Here is a 21,743-nt window from a genome sequence, read left to right as displayed (position 1 = left end):
TTGGAGTCGATAACGGCTAGAAAGTAAGTACTTGATATTCTCGCAAAGCTTTTGCAAGGTGAGTTATCGGGTAAATTTTACTTTGTATTATGGTTTCTAGTGAGTTGGCTTCTTTTATAGCTTTTTGGAAACTTACCAACAGAGCTGAAAAAGAGGAGCCATCTAATAGTTCACATGAGGAGTATGCATATGCACCTTCTTATTGTCAGGAACCTGTAAGAGACGAGTATGTAAATAATGATTGGAATTATTCTCATAGGTACGATCATTCCGGACCTTGTGAAGGTTATGATCATTACCAACCTTATCCAGGTTATGAGTCACATTATACGGATTCCAATTATTATTTATGTTAGAGCATTTCTCGGTCAAACTCGCACGCGTTGCTATCTCAAGCATATTTGTCAATGTTAGTGATCAAAACTATAAGTCTTGATTTCTAGCCTATTATAGATAAGGACTCGGACTAGGATAGAAAGTGTAGTTGAGCTCAAGAACTCCATGACAATCATCATACAAGAGGAAGGACTACTCAAGGAACTGGTGGAACTTCATCGACTAAAAGGTATGTGGAGACCTGAACTTATCTATCACTCAAAAGTCTATTTATTCTATCTCCTATTCTTGAGACAAAAGTCGTTTTGCTATATAGACTTTGATTATACACATTTGGTATGTCGAGCCGAGTTTATCTCGCCTATCTATTTCTCGAAATATGTGTTGGTAAGCTTTCGCTTTAGCCAAATTCATCTTTACATAGTGACAAAAGTCATGTTATGTTTCAATCACTTTGAAAATTGCTTTGACGAGAAATGGTTTGTGAATAACAACTATATAACGTCCTCTAAAAATGTTTCAATGATTGAAATGAGAGTTTATATTATATAACCATTGGTGGATATAAGCATTACTATGGAAACACATAAATGTATAAGTCCTTATTCCTTGAACTGAAGTTGGGGAACTTTGTTGATCAAGAGAACCGGAACAAGAGCCATGAACTCAGTCCGCGAACTGGCGGAAGTTCTCGACCCGAGAAAATCTGCTGGAGTTTGTGAACTCCTTCCGGGAACTTAAGTCCGCGAACCCAGTCCGCGAACTTGGGTTGGTTATATCTAAAGACGACTGTTCTTGAACTCATATTTATATAAACTAAGGAATGCTTTTGTAAACCGTGGTTATAAAGTTCATGAACCGATTCGAGTGAATCAAATCGTTTTTGCTTCGATTGTGTCTTGTGTGGTTACATAAGATCTAAGAAATTGAACAACTCTCTAACTAGTTCATTTGAGTCATTTGAACTAGTTATGGTGAAGAAGAATATGGTTGATATGAAATTGCTCATATGGCTAACCATTTGGTTAACTATTGTTGAACCAAAAAATGTACATGTTTGGGTACGGTTACACAAGCCTAGAAACGTGCATTTCATTTGTGTGTAACAAGCTAAGTTTTCGATCTAACGATTGAGAAATATTAGATTGAATCTAATCAGGTTTTCGTCTAACAGGGAATATTGAATGCTTTGTTACCAAGCTAACATTGATTGCAAATCCTGATTTGAAAGACTATATATGGGAGAACTCTAACAACTGGGAAACCTAATCCCCACGCCTCCTGTGTGATACTAGTTGTATTAGCTAGAGTCGATTCTCCTTTAACCTTTGGTTTCTTCTTAAAAACCAGGTTAACGACTTAAATACTTCATTGGAATTGTGAAGCCAGACCGATACTACTTTCTCGTAGTTGTGTGATATGATCTTGTTGTTTCTATCATACGAGTACAATCGTAAGGATTGGCTTGAGATTGATATCTCCGATAGGCAAGATAAAAAGTAGTCACAAACATCTTCGTCTCATCGTTTGTGATTCCATAATATCCTCTTTCGCAGCGTCGATTAATATTATTGTGAGGTGATTGATAATACTAGGTTTTTCTTCGGGAATATAAGTCTGGGTTATCAATTGGTTCCTGTTCACCTTGATTTATCAAAAGACGGAACAAAACTCGTAGGTATATTCGTGGGAGACAGATTTATCTATTCTGTAGACTTTTCTGTGTGATACAGATTTGTTTATTAAAGACTTCGTTTGGGTCGTAGCAACTCTTAGTTGTGGGTGAGATCCGCTAAGGGAATCAAGTGCGTAGTATCCTGATGGGATCAGAGACGTAAGAAGCATAACTGTACCTTGGATCAGTGTAAGATTGATTGGGTTTCAACTATAGTCCAGACCGAAGTTAGTTTGAAGTAGGCTAGTGTCTGTAGCGGCTTAATACAGTGTGTGTTCAATCTGGACTAGGTCCCGGGGTTGTTCTGCATTTGCGGTTTCCTCGTTAACAAAATTCTGGTGTCTGTGTTATTTCTTTTCCGCATTATATTTTGTTATATAATTGAAATATCACAGGTTGTGCGTCGTTCAATCAATTAGAATATCCGATCTTTTGGTTGTTGATTTAAATTGATTGACACTTGGATATTGGTCTTTGGTACCATCCAAGTTATCTCTCTAGTATTTGATAAAGACTCGCAGATTTCTATTTGCTTGAGTATATATAAAATCGAGAGATTGAGATATAAACTCTTTGATATACTTTTTATCTAGATTAAGTTTGACTGTCTAGTTGATTCTCTAGAAAGTATATTGGAGTTTTTCCATACAGATTGTTAAGCAAAATATTGGATGTGATTGTTGTACCCCCGTTTTTTCAATTGGTATCAGAGCAGGCAAACACGTTTAAGACCTTACAAGTCTGTGTTTGTAGTGATCTGACTCTATGGACAGAGGTTTTATCTCTATTAACGCACCACCAGTCTTCGATGGCTTTAATTACTTATGGTGGAAAATCGCTATGCGAGCTTTTCTTCAAGCACGTGATTTTCAATCATGGGTATATGTTGTTAATGGCTATAATGCTCCCATTGTGGCCGTTGGAGATGTAAACGTTCTTAAGGACATTGGTAAATACACCCCTGCCGAGATACTTGCTGCAAAGCATAATTCCAACGGTTTGAATGCCATTACCTCAAATCGTCAACACCATGTGTCAAATTACACTAAGTCTAAAGAAGCTTGGGATATATTAGAAACCGTATTCGAAGGTAATGCCAGTGAAAAGGAAGCTAGGCTTCAAAACCTTAATTCCTATTGGGAAAACCTTTGTATGGCAGATGAAGAAACATTTGATGAGTTTAATCACAAAGTGTCTGAAATTGTTAATGCATCTTTTGCATTAGGTAAGATTATTCCTGAAAAGGACATTGTGATGAAAATTCTCAGATCGCTGCCATCTAGATACGATTATAAAAAGCATGTCATCGTAGAGGGAAATCACCTAGATAATATCTCCAGAAATACACTGGTTGGGAAGCTTAAGATCTTTGATCATGAGCATTCATCCAAATCTAAGGATGTTGCGTTCAAAGCACAAAAGGACACTAAATTACTTGATAAACGTAAGAAAGTGTATATCTCTGAAGACGATCACTCTGAGACTGATTCTTCAGATGAAGATCTTGACAAGTCGGTCTCGATGATCACAAGACAGTTTAGGGATATTCTGTTGAAGAGGAGTAAACGGTTCTCCAGAGATAAGCCTAAAACATCAGTTAAACCTCATAATCGTATTCCTCCTAAAAACAGGGAAACAGATGAAAATGATGACGAGGATATGCCTCAGTGCTTTAAGTGTAAGGTATTTGGTCATTTTGCAAACGAGTGCCCAAATCGTAGAAAATACACTGGGAACAAAGGTTTTGCTGTAACTCTTGATGAAATGTCTGACAACTATGATTCTAATGAAGACGAGAAATCAAGTGTTGCATTTCTTGGTGAAAATATTGATTTTGATAATTGTAGCAATACATACATCAATCTTGATATTCTTTCAGAAGAAAATACAACTAATCTGGAAGAAAAAATTGACCCATTCTTTGGAAACTCTGTTTGTAATGTTTCAGGTTCCACTATGTGTCTAGCTGCTTGCACATCTCTGATGCCTGATTTTTATCCTAGATTGACGTGCTCGTATTGTTCTCTAAAGGGTCATGAACTTTCAAAGTGTTACAAGTAAAAACACCAATTGAGGCACGTCAACAAACTTCAACGAAGAGCAAATCAATTAGCAAATAAGCTTAAACTTGCTCAGAAGACCGCTGAGGTATATAGGATTTTATCTTCGTCTAAGAAGTTAGTTTCCAAGGATAAACCAAGACCATTAGAGAAGAAAGTATGGTCGAGTCGTTTTGATAGACAGAGATCTGTGGATTCCTCTCATGAGGAAAATGGTGGACAAATTTATGTTCACCGCAACGCAACTTAACTGTGTTGTTGTTGAAAATATTCTCTCATGTGCCTGATCAAAAAAGACAATGATTTTGTACCTCTCAGGATTTAGGAAAAGTTTTTTTCTTCTTTTCTTAGTATTTTTTCTTCCATGTCTATCGACAAAAGAAAGGGTTAGTTTCGACAATTCTACTCTCTCTAGGGTTCAGAGTTGTGCGTACACGAACCTGTTAAAAGGTTGCGTAACCCTACATTCCTTTTTCCTTCTCTGTAACCTCCTTTTTATCTCAAGACTACTTGTTGAGCTTAAATGGTGATTTCCTCTCACAAACCCATACGTTTTTGTAATTCTTGTAATTACGTTTTTTTGCTTTAATAAACCATTTTGACCTAGCAAAAAAAAATCATATTTTAGTATAAAAAAATAAATAATAATAATAACAAAAATAATAACAAAAATAATAATAAAAAAAAGTCGTTCCTTCAAACTCTCAGAAGTTTTCTGATGTTCTTGAATTGTTGAAGGAGATGCGAAAGGAGATTCAAAAAATAAAGGCTTTTGTGATTAAGACTCATGAAATTCAGAAGGCCCTGGTTCGACATCATCAGCCAAGAAGGTTTATTGATATAAACTCCTACCTTAATGAACCTTATGTTCCAATGGTTGTTGACGACAAGGAGTTCGGGGACGATAAAGAATTTTTCAAAGGTCTTATTACCTAGTAAATCTTCTATTTTCTTGTTTTGTTTAGAAGAATAACTAGAGTTTGGAATATCCATTATTGTGATTACACATAGCTATGTCCAACGTTTCCATCTTCATGTTTTTAGATTTATTTGTTTAAATTCTAAATTGTTTGGAAGGTGATTTTTGCAGTATTAATCTTTATGGTTTTACATATTGCAAATTGTTTATGGGATATATGTGTTTGCGTCCGTGAACTATTACTGTCCCATACCTTGTCAAAAGTAAAGACTGTCGTTAGTCGATATGCATGTATTGATAAAAGAATGAATGGACTTTTGACAAATACAAAAGTTAAGCCTATTATGTCAATTATTGATGGAAGATAGGTTAAAATCTTTTGTTCACAAGGATTATGTCTATTGTATGTCATTGTGCAAATGGTGATGGAAAATAGAACGAGTCCTTGTTTATTCCACGGTATTAGGTCGATCTCCGATCCACAATTTTTGTGTATATACTGTGTTTTTCCATAAGGTGTCTTATGTTGAGCTCCATCAACTGAGTTATTATTTTGGCTTAGTTGATGCTCCGTAAGGTACTTTATGTCGAGCATATTCAACTAAATTAATCATCTTGTTTGGTTATTTAGTTGTTGCTCCGTAAGTTTTCTTATGTCGAGCATGACCAATTAAATTGATTACTTTTTGTGGTTAATTTGGTTGTGTATTCCGATTAGATTAATTATGGGTTCTCTTGTGATTAATCTAATTGTGTACTTTTGAGTCTCCATAAGTTCACTTATGTTGAGCATTTCCGGTTAAATTAATCATGAATTCTCTTGTGGTTTATTTAATTGAGTATTTTGGATTCAAATTCATACTTGTATGTGATTTGTTATGTCCAAAGAAACCCTTCTTTTCTTTTGAAATTAAGGTCTCTCTTGTTGTTCTTTCGGGAATGACATATCATGGGGGAGAGTTCTTAATTGAACTTGTGCTTAATTTCTAAATCTTTGTGGGGAGTGCGGCTGTGGAATATTATAGGAGTTATCTTGTATCCTTAACTCCTTGATGAATGCATTTAGCGTCGACTTTATGATTGCATCTAAATAAGTTGATATATGCTTTCTTTTGGTCATGAAATATCTCTTTCGGAAATTTCATTAGGATCCCGTTCTTGTACCTTTGCCAATCTTATTGACAAAAAGGGGGAGAATTAATATGTAGTTCACACTATAAATACATATGGTTTTTGGATCATTATGTAAGGGGGAGTGGTTTCCATGTGAGATGGAGTATTGACTAAGGGGGAGTGATACATATCACCATAGTATTGTTGTTGAAGTTGTGATACAATTGAACTTTGACGTTGTATAATGATACTATGATACTGTATAACAATGATCGAGAATTATGTTTTCTCATTGTTATAGCTACGAATTTTCAACAACGATGATGTTGAACTTACAACCTTTGGGATTATTGGAGTACTTGGAAGCCACGAAGATTTCGAGTAATGTTGAAGATTAGACATGTGGAATATGAGCTACAAAAGTTAATTTTTTTTTTATTCCATATGTATTAATAGTTTTGTCACTAAAATTGACAAAGGGGGAGATTTTTAGAGCATTTCTCGGTCAAACTCGCATGTGTTGCTATCTCAATCATGTTTGTCAATGTTAGTGATCAAAACTATAAGTCTTGATTTCTAGCCTACTATAGCTAAGGTCTCGGACTAGGATAGAAAGTGTAGTTGAGCTCAAGAACTCCATGGCACTCATCATACAATACGAAGGACTACTCAAGGAACTGGTGGAACTTCATCGACTAAAAGGTATGTGGAGACTTGAACTTATCTATCACTCAAAAGTATATTTACTCTATCTCCTATTCTTGAGACAAAAGTCGTTTTGCTATATAGACTTTGATTATACACATTTGGTATTTTGAGCCGAGTTTATCTCGCCTATCTATTTCTCGAAATATGTGTTGGTAAGCTTTCGCTTTAGCCAAATTCATCTTTACCTAGTGACGAAAGTCATGTTATGTTTCAATCACTTAGAAAATTGCTTTGATGAGAAATGGTTTGTGAATAACAACTATATAACGTCCTCTAAAAATGTTTCAATGATTGAAATGAGAGTTTAGATTATAAAACCATTGGTGGATATAAGCATTGTTGTAGAAACACATAAATGTATAAATCCTTATTCCTTGAACCGAAGTTGGGGAACTTTGTTGATCAAGAGAACCGGAACAAGAGCCGTGAACTCAGTCCGCGAACTGGCGGAAGTTCTCGACCCGAGAAAATCTGCTGGAGTTTGTGAACTCCTTCCGAGAACTTAAGTCCGCGAACCCAGTCCGCGAACTTGAGTTGGTTATATCTAAAGACGATTTTTATTGAACTCATGTCTATATAAACTAAGGAATGCTTTTGCAAACCGTGGCTATAAAGTTCATGAACCGATTCGAGTGAATCAAATCGTTTTTGCTTCGATTGTGTCTTGTGTAGTTACATAAGATCTAAGCAATTGAACAACTCTCTAACTAGTTCATTTGAGTCATTTGAACTAGTTATGGTGAAGAAGAATATGGTTGATATGAAATTGCTCATATGGCTAACCATTTGGTTAACTATTGTTGAACCAACAAATGTACATGTTTGGGTACGGTTACACAAGCCTAGAAACGTGCATTTCATTTGTGTGTAACAAGCTAAGTTTTCGATCTAACGATTGAGAAATATTAGCTTGAATATAATCAGGTTTTCGTCCAATGGTGAATATTGAATGCTTTGTTACTAAGCTAACATTGATTGCAAACCCTGATTTGAAAGACTATATAAGGGAGAACTCTAGCAACTGGGAAACCTAATCCCAACACCTCCTGTGTGATACTATTTGTATTAGCTAGAGACGATTCTCACTTAACTTTTGGTTTCTTTTTAAAAACCAGGTTAACGACTTAAAGACTTCATTAGGATTGTGAAGCCAGACCGATACTACTTTCTCGTAGTTGTGTGATCTGATCTTGTTGTTTCTATCGTACGAGTACAATCATAAGGATTGGATTGAGATTGATATATCCGATAGGCAAGATAAAAAGTAGTCACAAACATCTTCGTCTCATTGTTTGTGATTCCACAATATCTTCTTTCGTCGCGTCGATTAAGATTATTGTGAGGATATTGATAATACTAGGTTGTTCTTCGGGAATATAAGTCCGGGTTATCAATTGGTTCATGTTCACCTTGATTTATCAAAAGACGGAACAAAACTTGTAGGTATATTCGTGTGAGGCGGATTTATCTATTCTGTAGACTTTTCTGTGTGATACAGATTTGTTTATTAAAGTCTTCGACTTTGGGTGGTAGCAACTCTTAGTTGTGGGTGAGATCAGCTAAGGGAATCAAGTGCGTAGTATCCAGTTTGGATCAGAGAGTAAGGAGCATAACTGTACCTTGGATCAGTGTGACATTGATTGGGGTTCAACTACAGTCCAGACCGAAGTTAGTTTGAAGTAGGCTAGTGTTTGTAGTGGCTTAATACAGTGTGTGTGTTCAATCTGGACTAGGTCCCAGGGTTTTTCTGCATTATCGGTTTCCTCGTTAACAAAATTCTGATGTCTGTGTTATTTCTTTTCCTCATTATATTTTGTTATATAATTGAAATATCACAGGTTGTGCGTTGTTCAATTAATTAGAATATCCGACCTTTTGGTTGTTGATTTAAATTGATTGACACTTGGATATTGCTCTTTGGAACCATCCAAGTTATCTCTCTAGTATTTGATAAAGACTCGCAGATTTCTATTTGCTTGAGTATATATCAAATCGAGAGATTGAGATATAAACTCTTTGATATACTTTTTATCTAGATTGAGTCTGACTGTCTAGTTGATTCTCTAGAAAGTATATTGGAGTTTGTCCATACAGATTGCTAAGCGAAATATTGGGTGTGGTTGTTGTACCCCCGCTTTTTCAATTTACACACACATGAGTCACCCTATGAAAGAGATAATCGATTGTACGGTGAACTATCTCCGTCTCTCGTATCTAGCCTAGAACAATTGACCAAACAAACTGAATTATTTGTGATTGCAATTGCTGAGAGTTGTGCTCAAACTGATAGAATGATTGCTGAACTTATGAAACCAGTAGAGGATTGTCGTCTATACGATGATTCAAGTTCTTATTTTCTTCATAGTGATGACACTAATAATGAAACCGTTGTAGATGTGAATCAATATGCTTTGAGGATGATGATGGACTTGACACTGGTAGTGATTTTGGTAATTCTGAATCTGTTGTATCTTATCCAACTCATGATCATATTACTGATTATTTTCCTATTCAAAAGGACGAGAGTTGTATTAGAGACACTACTTATTCAAATAATGATGATTTAGAAGAACATGTTTATACAGACAATACTATTGTTGATACTAATGATGAGATAGTAGATGTTCATAACGAGATACCTTCTAGTCATCTGAATAGTGAGATTCCTATAAGTCACTTAGTTGCAGATAATAATGAGGCGATTATTAATGAAATTGTTGCTCCATTGAGCTCTTGTTTTGCTGACCCATCTTGTGATTTTCTGATTGCTGATATGGATGTGGAGGCAATTGGTACTGGTTAGGTAACTACTGATTTTAAACCAATCTCAGTTTGTTTAGCCCACTTTGCAGATTCTGATGACCCCATGCTTATTGACATTGTCAACGCATTGTGCCCTCCAATGGTCAATCAAGGTAACTCAACAATGGAAGTTATTTCCGTAGACTTAGAACCATATTTAGGAGTTACCGTTTTTGATGAACTTGAACCACTAGATGCATGATTAGATCATTGTGTTGAGTTCGATGATTCCATTCCTTCTGACATTGTCAATTCATCGCTTCCTCTGATTTCTACCGAAGATATTGTGTCGACGAGAGTTATTTCAGCTGATTTGGAACCTGATCCAGAGACTGCACCCCAAATAGAAACTAATATACATTCTATGTTTGTTGTCCATGTGAGTTATTTATTTATCTCGACTAAGGACTGTTTTATATTGAAAACGGATTTACACATCTTTTTCGATGTTTATAGTGTGTGCAGGTTCATATTTGCAGCTGACCTGAATTGTTGGATTGATCCCCAACTTTTTATACTTTACATATATGCTTTGCAGTTTACTTTGATGTATCATCACATGGTTTGAGATTACATGATACTGCAAGCAGGGAAACAAATACCTTTCTCTTCATGGGAGGCAACCCATCATATTTGTTCCCTTTTCTCTTTCTCTTTTATTTGTTTACTTTTTGCATAGCATTTTAGGATTTCCCATCTTAATTTCTACGTTGGATGAGTCAATTACATTGAGGACAATGTTAGATTCAAATGTGGGGGAGTTGTTAACCTTTCAGATATCAATATTATGACCAGCTGTGTAGCGGGTCTAAACAAAAAAAAAGATGATCAGCTGTGTAGCGGGTCTTAAAAAGAAAAAAAATTATTATCATTATGATTTTTAGAGTTATGACCAGCTGTGTAGCGGGTCCTTTGTAGGGTATTTTCTATGACCAGTTGTGTAGCGGGTCTTGTGTATGGTATTTCAAATTTTCATTTTATGACCAACTGTGTAGCGGGTCTAACTCTCTCTTATGATATGACCAACTGTGTAGCGGGTCAATTCTTTGTTTTGATCGAGGACTAGCAAAATATAAGTATGGGGGTGTGGCACTTTCGTTAAGAATTTTGATAAAAAAAAAATAAAAAAATGCATGGTATGACCAGCTGTGTAGCAGGTCTTTTTCTTTTTCTTGCATGTTATTACCAGCTGTTTAGCGGGTCTACATTAAAAAAATATAAAATAATAAATAAATAAAATTGCATCATATGATCAGCTGTTTAGCGGGTCTTTCTGTCTAGCTGTTTAGCAGACATCTCTATCCACTGTTTAGTGGATCCGTCTAGCTGTTTAGCAGACATTTCTAAACCACTGTTTAGTGGATCATCTCGCTGTTTAGCAGACTTCTCTAAGCCACTGTTTAGTGGTTCCGTCTTGCTGTTTAGCGGACATCACTCATATCCAGTTGTGGAGCAGATATATTTTTTGTTTTGCTCGAGGACTAGCAAAATATAAGTGTGGGGGTGTTGATAAGCACGTATGTGCTACATTTTATGCCCATATTTATATTAGCTAGGACTCGATATTTTGGCTAATAATATTATTTTAGTGCTTTGATAGAAAGTACGAGCAAATTCAATCCTCCGAAAAAATAATAGCTAAAACTGGAGGACAAATTGGCATTTGCCACTTATGGCACCGGAAGAAGAGACTTCATGTTTATAGGGCCACCTGTTTCACGATCAGGTAAGGACACGAATGAAAACAAAGAATCTTCTTTGTTTAACTCAAGCACCTGAACCCACTAGAGCATATTGATAAGTGGGACGTGCCATTTCATTGAACATCAACAACATCTCATTTCCACTTAAACAAATGGTCTCAAGCAGGAGGGACGTGACAATTATCTAGCAACATTTCTGTGAACACAGAAGTAACGATGGTAGCATCGTGTCCACAAACAACATTAGCAGTATAATTAAAGTTATAGAAATGATGGGAAGGTACATAAAGATACGTATGTCAAATATAAGGGAGACTATGAGCCTTCGGGCTCGTCCTCGTCTCTCATCATAGGAGTAACTATGATGAATTAAACGATGCATGATGCACAAACGATGAACTTATAAATACAAAATGTAAATGAGACGATGATTTACGTGTTCGACACTAAGGCCTACGTCCATGGGGATGGTTTTTCACTATGTATTATATGAGATTTACAATGGATACTCAAGTGACTCTGAGTAGGGAACGAATCTAAGGGCTTATTAACAAACTCATACTTACTCTTACACTTTCTCTCTCCTGAACTATAGTTATTTCTCTCTCGATTTGGTCGATCCCTTCTCTCTTAGTGGAGTTGGGTATTTATAGACTCTTTATGTGGGACCTTCTCCTAGGGACAACTGTATATCTTTATCGTCTTGATTTATGTGCTGATCCCGATGGTATCCCGATGACTCCAACGGTAACATGTTGTAACGTAGGATCGCCTCTTTCTCCTCCATAAGATAATTGACACGTATCCTATGTTCGTAGTATTTAATGCGGGTGGTTGACTAGTCCGCACGCGTCAGACAGCTGTCTGCTACCCCCATCACCTCCTTGTCAGTGATACTCGTCCACGCCCTTGATATTGGATCTTTCTCGGGATAGAGTAAAGTAGGTTTTTAGGTCATCTACGGTACTTCTCGGCAGTTCATTCCTCTGGTGCTCCTCGATCCTCTGTCGTCGGATCAGTCTGATGACGAGCAGATGGAGATGACTCATGCCCCTTGAGTGTTGGAACGTGGCATCATATCTTGATGTCTAAGCGCCATATGTCTTCCACGTGTTATTCCTCCGATACGGGCAAGTGATAGATTATGTGTATACAATTTGCCCCTTTTCTTCTGAGTTGGACGTCGGTCAAAGTTTGAAGAAAACTGTCTTTACAGTCTCTCGCTCTCTCCGTAATAACTCCTCCTAGTTTTTAGGGCACGTTTCCCACTTCTAGTAATAACTTCTCCTCGAATTACGGGACAGTTTCATCATCCTTTGCTATAAATGTGAGAGAGACTGCTAGTGAAATAAATTTTATTCCCTCTTCATTCTTATTCTCTTCTGAGCTGCCTGTCTCTATCCTCTGAGAGGTTATTGATCATCTTCCAACCTTGTCTTTTCGCTCTTTCCATTTACTGCTAGTGCTTAAATTTTTGGTATTGGTTATCCCTTGCAGTTTTTTTCTTATTTAGGCAGTTCCAAGTTCTGATTTTTTCTCGAATTTCATCACTATTACAGGTATGTGTTTTAACCTTTGATATCGTTAATCGTTAATGTTTATGATTTCTGCTGGTGCTATTCTAGGTTTTTGCTACCGTGATTGGGGTCTTTAGATTTTGTGATGGAGAACATGATATACGAAGTATATATACTTCCCCATGTTCTTCATCACAAAGTTTAAAATCCCATACCTTGATGTTGACAGTGATGGTGTTCTTGATACTATGACAGTGTTCTTGATAAAAAAAGGATGACCAGGGTTTTGTTTTTAACCCTTGTTATTTGATGTTTCCCCTTGTAAGTAGCCATGGCGGATAATGAACGTAGAGGTAGCCCTTATAGAACTCCTCCTTCGAGCCCTTATAGATCTCCACAACATATAAGCCCTAATATATCTCCGCCTAAAGAACCGCTGCAGCCTCCTAAGCTTACTCTTCGTTCCAAAAATACTTCATCTTCTACTCCAAAAGGTAGGACCAAGCAAGAAGTTCTCGCTATCCCGTCGACTGGTCATCGGGCAAGCCTTCTTCACAACGCTCAGAACCGCTGGCGGCTCAACCACTTTGATCGATAGCTCCCCACAAAACTTCATCTTCTCAAAGATCCGGAGTTCCATCAAATGCCCCTTCGTCGAAGAAAGATAAAGATCTCTCTAGAAAACCAGCGTCTAAGAGAAAATCCGATGATATGAGTCCCCCGAAGAAGTCATCGGGCCAAGCTATTTCTTCTGACGCTGCCCCTTCCGGATGGGATGATCCAGCTCTGAAAAAGAAGAAAAAGGCTTTCTTCAATCATATTAACCTGGAGGATTTTAAAGCGAAGCACGAAGTTGAGCATTTCGAGGTTCGTTTTTATAATCAGGGTGATGATCTCACTTATGATATGATTACCAATTACAAGTATGATTCCCAGCATCTGTTAACAACCGTTGGCGCCTTCGAAGCGGGTTTGATGCTTCCTCTGTACAAGTCGGGAGATTCATTTTACTATGATGTATTGGCGCACCGTGAGGGCTCTACTTCTCATACTCATTGCCGCTCAGTGGTTCAATTGAGTGGATATTACCTTTGAATCCTTGGATAAGCTTACCTTCGAAGCAAAGGTAAAACGCTGATGACGTGTTATGAGCCTAATCTCGAAGAGAGGAGCTGGTATACCCCGAAGAATTTTAATGCTTCCTTTGGAGATTACATCAATGGTGGAAACCGAAAGCCTTGGAGCGTTGGTCTTCGTATGATGGCTGCTCCTCGTGGAGAGATTCGCCTTTTGAGCGAAGTGAGTGATACCAAGTTGCACTTCGTCCCTAGTACTGAGAATAATGTCAAGCCAGAGCTTTTTCCCAGCAAAGAACATCTTCGTTGTGAACATGATTATGAGTGGCATGCTACACCCATTGAAATTATTGGTCCTTGGGCTCATGGCTGGATCCCTGGAGAACATGGATGGCAGCTTACTGCTCAAAGTAAGGTTCTTGATGGTGCCCCTGCTCGTTATGGTAATTTTTTCCCCTGGGAATTGAATTCTGGCGACATGAACTTCGACTACCATATTGAAGCTGCTGACCCCGATGAGGCTGGTGATGAGGAGAGTTTCGAGCACGTTCTTCCTTCGAAGATCTCGAAGAATACTGCTACTGTTAAGGTATGATTATATTTTTTACTATGTTATATAATCAGTTGCCCCTAGAATCAGAGACTTGAAGTTCATTTGCTTATAGGCTAAGAAGAAGCAGAAAATTAGTCTGCTGGAGTCGTCAACTGTGGAGGTTGGAGGCTCAGGAATCTCCGAAGTCACCCGTCCGGTGGGTGACGAGGACGATGTTGACAAAGAATATGATGAAGAGACCGATGACGAAGAACGCATTGAGACCACTCCTCCTGTCGATGAAGACACCAAACAAGAGGTTTTCCCTGGGGGGAACAAGGATAATACAATGGCTGATCTTGAAGTTACTCCTCCTCGTCAGATGGATGAAGGTGTTGGTCTTCATTCGTCGGTCCCTGGAATGATGAACATCTCGAAGCAAAACCCTGAGTTCTCCTTCGGCAGGATTTACTCATCTGGTGATCAGGTGGACATTAGTGCCGCGCTGGGGATGGCTTTGGAGTTTAGGTTGTTGTCCCCTAACGACGACTGGAAAGTAACCGCCGAAGATGATGGTGAAAAGGCAGCCAACGAAGAGGAAAGTTCTGACGGTGAAGATGCTGAGCTTCGTGCCGCAAAAGAGGCAAAGGGCAAAGGGACCGTCACTGGTGGAGATGCCGCTGAGGATAAGGAACGAAGTGAGCCTCATGATGAAAGAAATGCTGGTGAAGGAGATGTTGTTGGTACTCCGTATGAAAATTTTGTGGTTGTTGTGAAGGGTGGCGGGGATAATGATACCCTCCAGTGGTTGAAGAAGATGGGCCTCATGAATGTACCTCATGCATCCCCAGAGGTTCTCGGGGAGAGGCCGAGTTGTCGAAGTCTGGGAACAGGACATGGGTGCTACTGCTTCGACTATGCTGGCCGATCCTCCCACTTCTATTGCTGACATGATGGCCGTAGCTGATGGTCATCAGTATGGTTTCCTTCAGCAACTCTTTCTTGAGGTAATGAATTTGTAGTTGTTGACAATGGGTTAATCGTGCTTTGTTCTCTCTTATTGATTTGTTTGTTCTTTGTTATCACAGTTGGTGAAGAGTGAGTACTGCAATCATACCTTGTACAAATTCTTTAAGGCTAAAGCGCTGAAGCTGGAGGCTAAATTTCATCAGAGGGACGATGAACTTGAGTCTGCTCAAGAGTCTATTGGAGCCAAAGATAAAGAGATTCAGGAGTTGAAAGAAAAGATGAACGAGAAAGCGCAAGCTGGCACTGCCGAAGAAAAGCTTCGTCAGGAAGTAGCTTCTCTTCGTGGAGATTTTGAGAAGCCGTGTGCTGAAGCTTCGTCTTCCAGAGGTTTGTTTCTTCTTCTCGTACTCTTCTCTTATCTTCTAAGTGTTCTTTCTGAGTTAGCGGCCCTGTCTTCAGCGGGCGATGCCAGATAACTGATATGGCTTCGAGGTGAGAGGAATCGCCAAGCTTCCCGGATTAAAGAACTGGTTGCGAAGATCATAAAGGAAGCAGACAAGTGGAATGATCGCGTCGCTCAGCATAATAAGATGTTGGCAGATGTGCGTAAGCAGAGAGATTATATGATATCATTGCATAATTCTCTTTCTGGTGCTCATACTCAGTATAAGGGTGTCATGGAATGGACACGCCAATCCCTCCATGAGGCTAGGAAGGAGATTTCTCGACTGCAGGCGAAGGTGACGGACTTGGGAGTGAAGCTTCGTCAAGCCCGATCATCTCATGGTCCTGACGTCCGGGAATATACACAACGATTAGTTCGGGAGAGATATGATGTTAGAGCAGAGGCACATGCTCTTAGTAAAGCCTTGCCTGCTTATCGTGTCGATGTTGCCCGATTGGTGGATTCGGAAAAAAACCTAGAAGTTAACATGTATTGGCTCACCAAAGGGATAGAGAAAATGAGTAACGAAGTCAATCGTCTTCATCATTTAGATTCCATGAAGCAGGTAGAGTTGGACGAGTGTCAATTTGCTCTCAAAAACCTTCAACTGGATTATAAGAAAATTTCCGATGAATACGATTTCCTTGACGAAGCTCGAGACGCTGTAGTTAATGAGTTTGAGATAGCCTCGGCTAATGTAGAAGGTATACGTTCATTTGGTCGTGGATAACTTCTTAGTTCTTCTATTCTAACCATTTTTCTTCTTTTGTTTCAGAGCTCGAGAGACAGCTTGGCCTTAAAAATGAAAAGCTTGACAAGGCTCAATCTGAGCTAGTTAATCAGCAAGGGCGGACAAAGTATTATGAAGGGCTAGCAGGGTCTCGAGACGTCGTAGCGAAGGAATCAACGAAAGAAGTGGAGAGGATGTCGTCTTTGTTGAATCAGTCTGAGCTCAAGATCAACGTTATTACACATGAGGCACGTCGTCAGCTTGCTGAAGAGGTGAATAAGACTTTGATTCAGATAGAATAGAGTCTTTTGAAAGAGCATGGCCTCACGAAGAGATACAAACGTCGTCCTGTGCCTGAGCCATTCAAACTTTCCTACGGTCCATCTTCTGGAGGGAGCGTTCCTTTGTCTCAAAAGGATCGTTCTGTTAGTCACGCTGAGTCTTCTGAGCCAAAGTAGTTCCTTCTGTTAGAACCGAAATCTGATCTTCGTTGATTATATAGCCTTGGGCTATTTTTTGTGTATCTTTTACACTTTTTTGCTTGCTTTCCCAGGCTTGTAATCACTTTTATGAAATGGATCGTCAATCTTCTTTTATGTACAATTTTGATTTATCTGCATCGTCAGTTTGTTTTAGTGTCTTAGAGAATAAAAGATTCTAAGTATTAAAAAATGAATAAGTAAAAAATAAAAAGTGTTTGGCGGCAATAATGAAGGTATGTACCTCCATTATTGACTTTAGACCTGTCACCCCGTCGGCTAACCCTGGGCCATAGGATTACCAAACGGTGGGGGTTAATGCAGCATTCTCGGATATGTGATGCGTTATTGAATTATTTACATGCATCCATTTCGTCGAACCCCTGCCTTATTGTTTGGTTGGGTATCTCTTTCTACTGGTATCCTTCTCCAAGGTCCTACACTTATAGACGCTGATGGGGGAGTCCCGAGAGATTGTATATAACTATTTTCCCCAATAACATGCATGGTTGCAAAAAGTTTGTTTGATTGATGTGGTGAGGTCTGCTACTCCTCGACCAGAGATAGAAACATGTCAAGCGGATACGTTGTCTTCTTCTTATGGTACTCTTCACAAAGATGCAGAACTGTGTTGCTTCATGGATAGTGAGACTTGAGGTATTTTGCATTCCAGGGTTTCCTTAGGGTTTCTCCTTTTAAGTTACGCAGGTAGTACGATCCCTTTCCTGCGATATCGTGTATAATAAATGGTCTTCCCCATGTGGGTGCTAATTTGCCCCATTTTCTTTCTCGTTGATATTGCGGTATTGTCTGTAACACGGACTTTCCTTCTACGAAATTTCTAAGTTTAACCTTCTTATTGTATTCTCTTGCTAACCTGCGTTGGTAGTTCTCCATTTTCTGCAGCGCTGCCTCCCTTCTTGCTTCTAGATCATCAAGTCTTTCCAGCATCATGTCCGTCGTCAGGTTCTTCTCCCATGCTTCGGTCTTTGTGGTGGGCATGATGATCTCTGTGGGGATGACTGCTTCGGTCCCATGCGTGAGAAGGAAAGGATATTCTCTGGTCGCTGACCTTCTTGTGGTGCGGTACGACCATAATGCATTGTGTAATTGTTTACACCATCGGCCTTTATGCTCATCCAGCGATTTCTTGAGGATAAGAGATAGCGTTTTATTTGTAGATTCAGCTTGGCCATTTCTCTGGGGATAGATGGGAGTGGACTTGTTCTTCCTGATCTTAAACGTGTCGAACAACATATCGATGTTCTTTCCTTGCAATTGCTTGCCATTGTCGGAAACAATCTCTGCGGGAATGCCAAACCTGCAAATAATATTTTGGAAAATGAACGTGAATACATCCACGTCTCTAATTCTTGCAAGAGCCTTGGCTTCCACCCATTTTATGAAGTAATCAGTAGCTACTATCAAGAATCGTCTCTTTCCTGTCCCTTCAATTAGTGGTTCAACAATGTCGACCACCCATTTTGCAAATGGCCATGGACTTCCCACTGAATTTAACTATGTTGCTGGAGCATGGATTCTTTTGGCGAACCTCTGACATTCTTCGCATCTTATGGACATCCTGGCAGCGTCTTGTATCATCTGTGGCCAATAGTATCCTTGCATTTTAGCTTTGTCGGCCAATGATCTCATTCCACTGTGGTTACCAGTGTCTCCGTAGTGAATGTCCTTCAAGATATGATGCCCCTCCTGTCTGGATAAACAGCGTAAGAGAGGTCCGAGGAAGGATTTCTTGTACAATATCTCGTCACGAAGTTCATATCTCCCTACCTTTGATTGCACTTTTCGGGCTTGCTTCATATCAGCAGGCAATATCCCCTCTTTGAGGAAAAGATAAACTTCGGTCCTCTAGTCCTATTCGTTGCTGAAATATTCATCTTTGTTAGATCTTGTCATGATATCGTCTTCGGTGAAGCCTTCGGAAATATCTTCACCTGCATCGTCTTCAGCAATATCCTCTCATACATCGTCTTCACGATTTTTTGTAGCGAGGACCTGCTGTGGGGAGATCGAAGGCTCGTATACTCTTGTTATCTTGATGGCTTTGACGTTTTCATCTTTCAACATTGAAGAAATGTAGGCTAAGGCATCGGCGTGTATTAGATCTTTTCTGCATAGATGTCGGAATTTGATGTTCGGTATTTTGTGATGCTAGAGTTTGGACCAGGTCCATGTACGTTGATAGGGTCTCGTCATAGGTGTTATACTCCAACTCTGTTTGTCGAATGACCAGCTGTGAATCGCTTGTTAGGCGTACGTTGGTTATCCCCATTTCTATGATCGATCGGAGATCATGTACCACAACTTCGTACTCCACAATATTGTTGGTGTGCCCTTCGAATTCCAATCTAAGTGCATGCACGATCCTATCCCCTGTAGGTGTTGTGATTAGGATCCCTATGCCTGCACCTTCCCTATTCCTGGACCCGTCGACGAAGACTTCCCATCTCCTTTGGCTTGAGGGCTCGAGTACATCCTTCGGATCCTTCCCATCTTCTTCTACTCCTGGTATGTCCTTCACTTCTTTACCGTTATCCAGAGGTAAGTCGGCTAGGAAATCCGCCAAGACTTGTGATTTTTGGGCAGTTTGGATTTCGTGGATAATGTTGAATTGTTCCAATTGCGTATTCCACTTTGCTATTCTTCCTACCTTTCCGACATTTTTGAGAACAGCCTCTAGCGGTGCTTTGCACAGTACACGAACATAATGAGTCAAAAAGTAAGTTCTCAGCTTCTGGGTGTCCCACACTAATGCTAGTATGAGTTGTTCAATCTTCGTGTAGTTTCTTTCTGCCGTGTTGAGAGTCTTACTAACGTAATAGATTGGTTGTTCAACCTTCGTGATGGTCTTGACCAGTACTGCGCTGACTTCATCTTCGGTAGCTGATATATAAAGATCCAACACTTCTTCGGGATCGGGCTTCTGGAGGATCGGGATTGTTTCCAGGTATTCTTTGATCTTCTGGAAGGCTTCTTCGCACTTTACGGTCCATGCAAACTTGGTTCCTTTCTTAAGAATGTTAAAAAATGTTTGCATTTGTACGATGACCTAACAATGAATCTTCCTAGTGCCGCGATGGAGCCGTTGAGTTTCTGAACTTCTTTCAAATTCCTTGGGGATAGCATTTCCACGATTGCTTGGATTTTAGCGGGATCGACTTCGATCCCCCTCTTCGTTACTAGGTATCCGAGGAACTTCCCTGGTGTGACACCGAATGTGCACTTTTCCGGGTTTACTTTCATGCCATACTTTCTCATTGCTCCGAAGATATTTCTCAAGTCCTGATGGTGGTCCTTGCGCAATTTGCTTTTGACTATCATGTCGTCGATATAAACTTCCAAGGTTTTCCCGATCCATGGATTGAAGACAGCATCGACCATCCTTTGGTATGTTGCCCATGCATTCCTCAGTTCGAAGGGCATGCGGGTGTAACAGTAGAGACCGTACGGGGTGAAGAATGTTGTATGTTGTTGATCTTCTTCTGCCAGGGCTATCTGGTTGTAACCAGAGTATCCATCAATGAACGATAATTCTTCGTGCCCTACCATAACTTCTACCAATTGATCGATGCTTGGGAGCGGGTAACTATCCTTCGGGCAGGCTTTGTTGAGATTAGTGAAATCGATGCATATCCTTACCCCGTCGTTCTTCTTGGGTACAATGACCATGTTCGATATCCATGTGGGGTATCTCACTTCCCTTATGAATCCTGCCTCCATCATCTTATGAAGATCTTTCTCAACTACTTGGTGATATTCCGGTGCTACCTTGCGTACTTTCTGCCTGAAGGGGCTAGTGCCTGGCTTTATCCGAAGTTCGTGTTGTATGATCTTTGGATCGATCTCTGGCATACCTCTTAGATTACAAGCGAACACGTCTGCGTACTCCTTGAGAAGGTTGACCAATGACTCTTCCCGATCCTTGTCCATCAAGGACTCTATTTTGATCATCTTGGGATCTTCTTATGTTCCTATGTTGATTTCCTTCGTGGGATCTACCAGTGTGAATGTGAGCTTTGGTTCACCCAGGAGAGGAACGTTCTTTGATTGTTATTTGGTAGGTTCTTCGGTCCCCTTTTCCCCTGAGGCGCCTGCTTCGGTACTTAAGATGATGTTATCCTTCGTCAAGCTTTTCCTTGAGATTTCTTCGAGATAAAGGTCGATTGCTTTGTCTTTAGCGGCCGCTTTGTTTTTTCTTCTTCGGGCTTTATGTTGCTCTTCTTGTTCATTGTTGAGATGGTTTTGTATGGCTTGACATTTTCGCGCGGTGACTTGATCGCCCTCAATTTCCATAACCCCTTTGGATGTTGGAAATCTAAGGTATTGGTGATATGTTGCCGCAACTCCTTTGAGTTTGTGCACCCATCTTCGGCCGATGATAGCGTTATAGAGGGAGGGAGCGTTCACCACACTGAACCAGTATTTACCTTCATCAGTCCTGCCTTTACTTCTAACACAATGTCTCTTAAGGGATTCGTTGGAGCACCGTTGAATCCGTAGATGGTGAAATAAGAAGACATCAGCTGCTGATCGTTTAATTCCATTCGCTTGAACGTATCATAAAATAGAACGTTGACTGAGCTTCCTCCTTCAATCAAGATCTTCTTGACGTTGCACCCTGCCACCGGTAACGTTAGTACCAAGGGATCGTTGTGATC

General features: G+C 39.6%; 1 protein-coding gene across 1 annotated transcript; it reads left to right on the top strand.

Moving 5' to 3' along the window:
* The first annotated feature begins 15,394 nt into the window (after positions 1–15,394).
* Positions 15,395–17,246, top strand: LOC113295669 (early endosome antigen 1-like). The gene is made up of 5 exons (XM_026543997.1): positions 15,395–15,448; positions 15,530–15,797; positions 15,903–16,559; positions 16,631–16,857; positions 17,139–17,246. The coding sequence occupies exons 1-5, from the start codon at positions 15,395–15,397 to the stop codon at positions 17,244–17,246; spliced, it is 1,314 nt and encodes a 437-aa protein (XP_026399782.1).
* The last annotated feature ends 4,497 nt before the right edge of the window (positions 17,247–21,743 follow it).

Source organism: Papaver somniferum, chromosome 7 (genome assembly GCF_003573695.1).
Source record: "Papaver somniferum cultivar HN1 chromosome 7, ASM357369v1, whole genome shotgun sequence".
Lineage (NCBI taxonomy): Eukaryota > Viridiplantae > Streptophyta > Magnoliopsida > Ranunculales > Papaveraceae > Papaver > Papaver somniferum.
This window is presented reverse-complemented; position numbering and strand designations above follow the sequence as displayed.